The 10,035-nt window shown below is 38.5% G+C and overlaps 1 protein-coding gene across 4 annotated transcripts in view; it reads left to right on the plus strand.

Annotated features, from left to right (window-relative positions):
- Positions 1 to 5,454, plus strand: part of PDGFA (platelet derived growth factor subunit A) — a 28,109-nt gene extending 22,655 nt beyond the window's left edge. The window contains exons 5-8 of one of the 4 annotated variants that reach the window (XR_007776116.1): positions 474 to 600; positions 3,784 to 3,866; positions 4,873 to 4,986; positions 5,090 to 5,454. Coding sequence is in view for 2 of the 4 variants with exons in the window: in XM_050966268.1 (XP_050822225.1) it covers positions 474 to 600; positions 3,784 to 3,839 (183 nt within the window). In the remaining 2 variants the exon portion in view is untranslated. The remainder of the gene's footprint in view (positions 1 to 473; positions 601 to 3,783; positions 3,867 to 4,872; positions 4,987 to 5,089) is intronic. The other 3 variants (XR_007776117.1, XM_050966268.1, XM_050966269.1) reach the window with 3 other exon arrangements.
- The last annotated feature ends 4,581 nt before the right edge of the window (positions 5,455 to 10,035 follow it).

Consider the following 10,035-nt stretch of genomic DNA (forward strand, 5'->3'; position numbering starts at 1 on the left):
GATCCTGCAAGAAGCTTACAGGACAGAGAGAAGGCATCCCTTATGAGATATCATTAAGATCTAGGTTCTCAAACAGCACTGGTGCTTTTCCATGTCTTTGCTGTTTGCCTTAGTCTTAAAAACAATGAGTAGTTCAACATAACCCTTGTGAAATGTTGTAGAGAGAAAAATATATTAGAATCTGTAAATTCAGTAGCAAATGCAGATTTGAGACTGAATATGAAACTTTACCTTGACTTAGAAAAATCCTGAAATATAGAATTGCTCAAATCCCATGAATGGGAAATCAAGCTCTTGGGGGGGAAAAACCTGGTCTGTTTAGAACTGCTGAACTTGTATAAAGGATGTGTCATGAAATAAGTATGTGATGCTCTACTAGGATAGAGGTGGCTTATATAGATATGTAACCACCTGTCTTAACTCCTGTTATGCATTAAAGTGTCCAAGTACAAATACCATTCTTTTTTTTTTAGGTGGCAAAAGTGGAATATGTTAGAAAAAAGCCAAAATTAAAAGAAGTTCTGGTGAGGTTAGAAGAGCATATGGAATGCACCTGTACATCATCAAATTCTAATTCAGATTATCGAGAAGAAGAAACTGGTATGTAATCCTTTTATTTTAGTACACATACTTTTATCAGATGGGAACTTATATTTATAGTAAAGAATGTGGACTCAACCCTGCTCACATTGAACTAAATCAAAAAGCTCCCATTGACCTCACTGAGAACCCCTCTGTTTCAAAGGTGTGGAATTAAAACAGGATTTGGGTTATATAGAAGAATTTGGATTCAAAGTTGAAATTGCAGCAGTTTCGTTAGTGCAGCCTTTAAACGTAAAATGCATAACATAAAAATCTTGCCTAACTAATTTGAAGGTTATACTATTTGTATCTTGCTGGTAAATTCTATCAAGTAATGACCCTTTTGAGATAAAGTTAAGGCTGACAATTTACTTTACTAAAGGGAAAACTAAGTTTGAAATGAATAGAACATTTTATTAAGAAAGAATTTAATCATTCAAAAGTAAGGAATTTTGAAATTGTTTCCTGCTGCAGCCTTTATTCGGTTTCCATTTCTCTACCCTTCTTTACAGAGACTGTTGCCAGTTGTCACATTAAATGTATGCCTGGCTTGTTGAGAATATGAATTACAGAAAAGGGGATTTATGACTGTGTGGGGGAGGAAATACTTACCTTCAAAGTGGCTTTCATAAAACTATGCCCAGGTTCTCTCCTGTACCCAGATCCACTGATCTCAGGGACTAGGAGGCATTCAGGAAGATGGGTATGGAGCAAGCTGCCTAGGCCTTGGCGCAGCCCTGGTGTAAATTAGAGCGGCCTGGCAGTTTAACTTTAAATTATGCCAGGTCACTGGGGACCCTAAAGGGTCACACACCAGTTTTAGACTTGGTGGAGTGCAGGTGCCCCCCGTGGGTGAGGCAGTCAGTGTTGCAGCTGGTGATGGTGTATAATGTAGAGGGAGGACAGGTACAGGTAGATCTTTGGCCTATCTGTGGCAGGGTTTTTTTCTGCAGTCTGCAGTCAGAACATACATGGGGTTATTGTATGATGTCTTGCCTATATCAGGAGATAAAGTAGTGTTTTCTGTTGCTGAGAAAACAATTGGCCTGATAAACCATTAGGTTATTCCAGTTTGATGCCTGTGTAACTCCATTGCAGTCAACCAAAACACAAGATGCTATAATCTCTAGATGTAAGTCGGAGGATGATTTGGTGAAGGATCAAGTCTTAACTCCATATGGATTAGGGGGCCTGATCCAAAGCCTACTAAAATCACTGGAAAGACTCCCATTTACTTCAGTGGGTTTGGAGATCAGGCCCTAGCTCGTTAGCTAGTTTATAAATTTGTCTGTAGAGTTTTGGCAGGGAGAGTGGATTTCTGGACTCTATGTTAGGAAGAGATTGGACAACGATAAATGGAGGGATGGTGCGTCTCTAGGTAGTAGCTAGCAGATGGCCAGGGTTACAGGTGAAAGCTAAGGTTGGTCGAGGAACCTTAATTTCTGATTTCCTTACTCTTGAGCATTTTATTGTTATTATTTAACTGTAACATTCATCCATTTCTCCGCCCCCTATGAAAAAAATTTGCAGCCACAATTCTCTATCTGAAAGTCTTTTGTTTGACAGTTTCCTTGGTGTGGGTTTGGGCATTTTTCATTATTATTCTTATTAACTATTTTATTTTTCCTGGTGGCCTCTTGTTGTGGAACATTTTGGTCAATAAAGTCTGCGTGTGCCCATGGATACGATAATTGCCCTAGGGACTCTGACTGGGCTAGGGGAGTATGCTCCTATTGATTACACAAGGCCTGATTCTCCTCTCACTTGTACCATATAACTCCATTGTGCCAGATCCTCAGCTAGTGCAGATCAACTCCATTGATATCAATGGAACTGTGGCAATTTACACCAGCTGAGGATGTGGCCCACTGACTTCAGTACAGTTTCTGCTGATTTATACTGGTGTTAGGAAAAGGAGAATCAGGCCCAAAGTGTCTGAAATTTTTATAAGGAAAGTAAATAGGTGAAACTTCCCTGCTTTGGGATTTCTGACAAATAGAAAACTTGCTAAGGGTTCCCCAGGCCTGAGTTTTATGCAAGTTTCTTGATGCTGTCTCCTCCCCCCGATGACACACCTTTGTCTAGGAGGTCCAGGCTACCCAGTTATCCTTTATATTTTTATTCTGGAGTGTAGAAATGGGCAGCCCGTTGGCCTGATGTCACTGAGGTGGGAAAGCAACTGGCTGGCTATTTTTGGTGCTGGCTCTAATTTGCCTCGGTTTCCAGCAGAGATTACAATTTCTGTCAGATGCCTGGTAGAGATTGTAACTTGGGTGAGAACACCCGCTGGAAGTTACCATGTCCTGCAGACACCTGGTGTAAAATCTAACCTCTTCAGAGGACATCTCACTAGCGCAGGTTCTCAGCAAATGCAAGGCTTGTGAGCTGCAGTTTTATATTTATTGGACTCAGAAGCTCATGACAGTTGAATTTACCTAGCTGTTTGTCTTACAAGAGTGTTCAAGTTCTCTTGACATGCTTTGCTTTACTTATAACCTCCTCTAGGCCTCTCAGGGAAGTTATAATATACATGGAGAGCTGAAAAATTAGGCCTATGCACTCGCTCTCATTGAGCACCAACAGGTAAATCAAGCTGGATGATTTTAGTCCAAGCTAGTTTGAGTTACGAATGGACCAAAACATTTAGGAAAAATTGGTGGCTTTTCATATTTTTGTAAATTGTTCTATGTTCCATACAAGAAGAATCTTATCTAGTCAACCTCAGCTTTCCAAAATATTTATTGTGGACAACGACTAAGCAGTTGAATTTTCAAGATGAAAAGCTTGTGCGTATGTGAGAAAAATGGGATGTCAGTTCAGAATCAGGCGTATGAAGGAAATGATCAGAATGGCAGAAGAAAATGATTCATATCCATAGTTATAGGGGAGAAAATGTTATGGATGGCAAGTTTAAAATAACTAAACTACAGGGACAGAAGGCAAATGTTGAATACAATATGCTAACAGTAGTTACAAGGCAGATCAATCACCAGCAGCACGATCTTGGGTTACTGGACCTTTGCTTTTATATAATTACTCTACTTATGCAAACATTATTTCAAAATTGGAAGTTATAAAGAAATACCTGTAATGCAAAAGATTGTGAGTATTCTGTGAGAGATAACAACTTGAGTGTTACTTCAGTTTTCAACAAAATGCATTATCTTAGGGCTTTTTACCAGCCTACCCTTATGTTAACAGGAAGGCCTAGGGAAACAGGTAAAAAACGGAAACGAAAAAGGTTAAAACCAACATAAAAACTACTGGAACTATTTGCTAATCAGGTAGGACCTATATGCTGAACACCCTAATGGCACAAGTAATGGAAAATGTAATCAAATATCATCACTCCAGCTTAATCACTGTTCAAAATCTTGACACTTGCTACCTCAAGGCTGCAAAGAGATTAGACGTGATTGGCTTTGATAATTCTACCTGCTTGGTATTTTCCCTTTAAGCTACACATCATCATAAGCATCTTACATTCTTCAGCTACTTCCTCCTCTTGCATTTTATTTATTTATTTATTGAGGGAGCTAATATTTAAGCTTCTTGGAAATCTCAAGTTCCATTTCCTCTGCTTTTTGTTTCATTATTGATTTCTGAAGTCTAAGCATCCCATAATAATGCATGAATGAATTGCCAGGTTACAAATGGTTTATGTTCCAAGCAGTCGGCTGTGAAAGCATAGAATGTGTATAGTAAATCTTATTACATGCATGACCATCAAACATTTTTTGGCCCGAACTGGGGACTGATTAAATATGCATCTGAAATTATCGGAATCACTGCATAATTTACAAAACAAGAGGACACCTGTTCTTCTGTAACAAGGCCCTGTGTCAGAGAGCTAAGAACCTCCATTGGTCTGGGGGCTTTCAGAGGAAGAATAGGATGCAAAAATAGGATGTCATCAAAATTTATAAGGTTTACATTGTAGGAAAAAAACAAAACAAGAAAGCCCTCAATACAAAAGAATGGCTTGATCAGCACAGTAGCGAAGTTTGATGTGACAGCTGTAAAATTTCAAAATTAAATACTGATTTTATATTTCTAAAATATCTGAAGTCATATGAGCTGCAACAGTTGCAGATGATTCTAGTGTTCTGAGTGGGATTTAATTTGAATTTGCAGTAAATGTATCCAACTGCTGGATGATGGGGAATTTAATAATTCAAGCACTTTTTTTTTCTTTTTTTTTACTTTTTTGCACGTGAACTCCCAATGTCAGATTTCATTTATATGGATGTATCTTTTTGAAAGAATGCTAAACTTGATATCCTGTTTCAGATTAACAGGTATTTATTGGGAGTAGTATGATAGAAGCAAAGATTTTGTAAAATTCAACTTTAAAAGTCAGCATGTAAACTCAATCAAAACAGCATTTAGAACTTCTTGTCCCAGGTTAGTGAATTTCATGCAGAATAGTTTTTTTTTAAAGACATCTCAGAGGAAAGGTCCTGTGATTCTAATCATGGAGTTATTATATCTTTTTTCTCTCCTGCAGATGTAAGGTGAAATAAGCTAGAAAAAAAAAGAACTTCTCTCTGGGACATGGATGTACATGGTTTGTTACATTCCTGAACCTACTATGTATGGTGCTTTATTGACTGTATACTTTATTTGTTCTCCTATGTGAAAAAAACTGGCTGAAAAGAACACTTAATGAGAACAAAGAGACAATGTACATTTGTTTAATGTGACATCAAAGCAAGTATTGTAGCACTCTGTGAAACAATAGGAAGCTTCCCTGTCCAAAAAACCACAAAACAACAAAACAAACAAAGAAAATAAGTAAGACAGTTGAATGAATGGAGGATACCAAAAGTACAAAACAAAAAATAAAAGAGGAAGAAGAAGAAAAAAGACAAAAATCTTAAGTGAATAGTGGATTTCTGTCAGAGCAGTCAATGGTGCTTTATGTCAAGAAATGTGCCTGCTTTCTTGAAGAAGATGGATGGACACAAATGGACTTCAGGCACAAAAAAGCAGGAATGTATCAAATGATCAAATGCCACGCAAACACTATAGAAACAGTACATCCTTGCTTGGTGGTGTTTTAAAGTCTATACAAAAAAAGAATACCTTCTGGGGAGCCTTAAATGGATTTTTTTTACACCATAAAGTGATTATTAAGCTTTCTTTTTACTCTTTGCCTAGCTTTTTATTATCTCTTGGACTACATTTATCAGTAACACATATAGAAGACTGGTGTAACAGTAAGCAGAACACAAACATTATGGTATTTCTCCTAGTGGGATGCAAACTAATGAGATATATTAAAATAAAAATGGTATACCTATGCATAATTTTCTAGACGTTTCTTGGTTTATGTCTCCCAACCTCCCCCGTAATTTAAAGCATTTAAAAAAACCTGATGTGTATAAACAAATCATAGGATATCCACGCAAATATCCTTTTTTTTCTTTGAGACTTATGCCAGTTGCCTAATAGTGATATTGTGTTAGCAATCTGCCATTCTTATCGGTATACAAATACTTTTATTTCACATGTTGGCGCTATGTGAAATGTACAAATTCTTGTATCCGCATTGTACAATGTCATTGTGGCATGGGAAAGCCCTTGCTGCAAATAGTTGAACAAAACCTAAAATTCTTTATTTTTGGTAAAATGTTATGCTTTATGTGTATTCAACAGAAATATGTGTTTTGTAAAGGTGAAGTTTGTATTTTTATCTAAAATTAACAGTTTTATATACCTAAGAAAGCCTGCTATGTTTTCTTGAACAAAAAACAAAAAAGAAAAGAAAAAAAAAGCATTTTGTGGTCATATTTTTGTAGTTGAATAGCCCAAATAACTTCAAAATATATTTTAGGTATAGCAGGGCAGATAAGATACTCAGGCACCAACTCCTACATTTTCAAAGTGCCTAGGAATTTAATTGTTCAGCTCCTCCAGGGACTGTAATGGGAGCCACATGCCTAATTCTTGTCTGCTGCTTTGGAAATGTAGGCCTGTGCCATATAGATCATGGCTACCCTGTTAGCCAAAATAACTGCCCCAGCCTGGTGGTTTAGATGATATGCCCTTTGTGTTACAGTATTTGGATTATCACATTGGACATGTAAAATAAACTACTGGGTTCTTTTCTTTATGAAACATCTCCAATAAGGCTTCTCTTGCTGTCAGATGAATCTGTTCTAGGGGCCAGTTTGTCACCTTTGTGTCTCAGTCATAGAATATCAGGGTTGGAAGGGACCTCAGGAGGTCATCTAGTCTAACCCCCTGCCCAAAGCAGGACCATCCCCAGACAGATTTTTGCCCAGGATCCCTAAATGGCCCCCTCAAGGCTTGAACTCACAACGCTGGGTTTAGCAGGCCAGTGCTCAAACCACTGAAAGATTTCTCTCTCCTTTGTACATCATGACAAAAGAGCAAGTCTTGAGGATAATGTGTCCACCCTGAATTAAAAGTCTCAAATGTGAGTGAACTCCAGAGCTTTAAGATGTAACAAAAAAAGGAGAGATTTTGTTAACACATCCCCTCCCCCACTATAGCTATGTCCAATTTCAACCGAACAAAGCAATTTTAATGAACAGGCATTGGTTTCAACTGCTAATGCAGGGATAGAATTAGTCACTATCCCATTTGCGATCATCTTCCCAGTGTATTACATTTAGCACCAAAACTGGAAATACATTTACTAAAACTATCTGTGCTTGTTCCTCACTAAGTGTACTGTTCACAGTGTTATGCCCGTGAATGTATGTGTCTGCGTTTAAAAGAAAAGTGTATAAATTGTAATTTATATATTTATGTTTCGGTGGGATGTCAATAGTGTTGCTCAGTTTTGTTTGTTTTTTTTTTCTTTTGGGGGTGGTTATCTAAAATAGCTAATGAAAAAAGAATTCATATATCGCTATTAAAATCATGTAGATGAAAAATATTATGTGGCCCACTCAGACATTGTGCACGTTTGAAGGGATGCCAAAGTCACTTAAGTGGAATAATGCATGAGTGAATTTTTCAACTAAGGTTGCACTGGCACAATAGGGATTAATTTAAATCACTTACCTGGGCCAGATCTTCAGACAGTTTAATTTGGTGTAGCCCCATCGATTATAATGGCGCTGTGTGTTTACACCACCTAAGTATATTTAATCTTGATGAAAATGCAAGTAACAGGCATGCATTTTCTCGGTGCCAACATAGAAATCTATTATGCCAAGTTTGAAAGGAGGAGAGAATGAAGACTGAATGAAGAACTTTCTGGTAATTATTTGTCTGAGATTTGAAATCCGTAATTCATTTGTTACCAGGTATTAGAAGCATACAAAGTCTTTATTTTAAAACCCACTGTTTACATGGTTCACAGCAGCAATCATCAAAGTCTTAGGGCCAGATTCTCAGCTGGTGTAAACTGACAAGCTCTATTGACTTCAGTTTACATCAGCTGAGGATCTGGACCACAGTCTTTAAAATATTGCTGAATGTTGTAATTTGTGCCATTGATTCTATTCCAGTTGAAATTCTATCTGCAAGCATTTCCAGCATTACTGTCTGTTGAATCAGTCCTCATCTATTTCTGTGATAAAACAAATATAACCAGGAGGAACAGTAACATTAAGGCTTGTGACTCAAAATAGCATAAACAAGGGACAGTAATTCAAAGTTAAGTTGGGCATTTTGAGGGCCAGATCCTCAGTTCACGTAAATCAACAGCTCCACTGACTTCAATGGAGTTATGCCAATTTACACCACTTGAAGGTCTGGTCCTCTACCCTTTACTCATCCCCTTTGGTCTCAGGTCTTGCAAGGATCACAGATAATTGCGTATGGTTAAAGTAACATCATGTTCCAACACTTTAAGCACCATAGGTGAGTTTGAAAAAGAGTGTCAGGCTTAACTTTGAATTTCCATGCTTTGCAATGGTTTGTTTCACCATTGTGGCTGTAAATTAAACAGTTTTCTGTGCATTCACAAACATTGTGCAGTGGTGTCTTATCTCTGCTTCCAGTATCAATACAGGAGGAAGTTGTTTATGATATTGTCAGAGAAACAGGAAGCCATGTTTTTTTTACGTTTAAATTGTAACATTCGGAGTGTCAAAGAAACAGGTTCAGGCACCTGGGAACCAGGAGGTATCTGACTGATGGCCTGTAGTTTTGCTTTTCTGGGAGGTAGAGAATTACAGAAGGTGTAATGAAGCAGTAGGAAAAATCATTCTTATCTGAAAATCATGTCTTTTTTTTTTTTTTTTTTGTAATTCTCAGTCTAAAATGTCACAGCTCTGGTGCTTGAGTACTTCAGTGATTTCAGGATCAGATGTTTTTATTTGACACCGCTAATACCTCCAGTCATCACCGGCTGTAGGAAACTGGTCTGATAGTCATCCTGTTTGCAGTCTTTTCTGGTTAAAGTGCATGATAGGAAGGCATTGGCCAGAAAATGTAATTCCAGCATAATTTTGGCTACAGTCACTGATTCTGTGTTTTAATACAGTATTCTGCTGCTGTGCTTCCTCTTTCCTCAGTTGCCCTTCTCCTGCTTTTGTGAGTGAAATCAATTTTAACAGGGTTATCTTAACCCCTGTGTCACCTGCTTGCTATCTCAGTTTCCCCCTTCTTTGCTGCCTGCTGAATGCAGCCAACCCCACTCCACCCGATTTGGTTCACGTAACATCCCCACCTGCGGTCTGGTTTATTAGACTTGCACAATTAATATGAGCAATTGCTCCTTTGGGGCAGCAGTTGGTTCACAAATAAGTCCATTCCTTCTGTCCCTTTGAGCGGAGTCCTCTCTCCCCTCTTGGAACACGGGCCCCCTTGATAATCCATCGTTCCTCAGTTTGGCTTCAGTAGTCTCTCTGCTACATGAAACGCAGCAGTTTTCCTTCTAGGCTTTGCAGTACAATCCCTACTGCACTCTATTCCATTAGCTCTCCTCCTGACTACCCTAGGGAATCCCAATTCCCTGGGACTCTGTCAGGCCATGCATGAGATCCAAGAAAGCATCCCTCACAGATTCTTACCCAAACTCTGGATCTCTCCTGTCTGTTATCCCCACCTAGGAGAATAGCCTTATACCTGGTTTCCTGTAGTTCACATGATTGCTGCTACTCAGGTGCCCTCAGACTATAGCTTTGAGCTTTAAAGAGCCAGGCCTCGTAACAGACACCTCATTGCACATGCCTTTAAACCAGTGCTCTGTTCCATAGTTACATATGTATGGGAGAAAAAGAGGGATGTTTTCACCTGCTTAGCATTAGGAAAAACTGTCTCAACAAAGAGTTCCATGTTGCAGCCAAATTCTGATTCCATTTACACCAGTGTAAAACTGGAATAACGCCATTGAAGAGATGCCACATTTACTTTGCTGTAGCTGAGACCAGATGGCCCCCTCCTGTAGTTCAGTTTGGATAAGGAACCAAAAGCATGAGGGTGGGATTTTCAAAGCTGCCTCAGAGATTTGGATGCTCAATTCCTCTTGGT

Source organism: Gopherus flavomarginatus, chromosome 9, assembly GCF_025201925.1.
Source record: "Gopherus flavomarginatus isolate rGopFla2 chromosome 9, rGopFla2.mat.asm, whole genome shotgun sequence".
NCBI classification, from domain to species: Eukaryota; Metazoa; Chordata; order Testudines; family Testudinidae; genus Gopherus; species Gopherus flavomarginatus.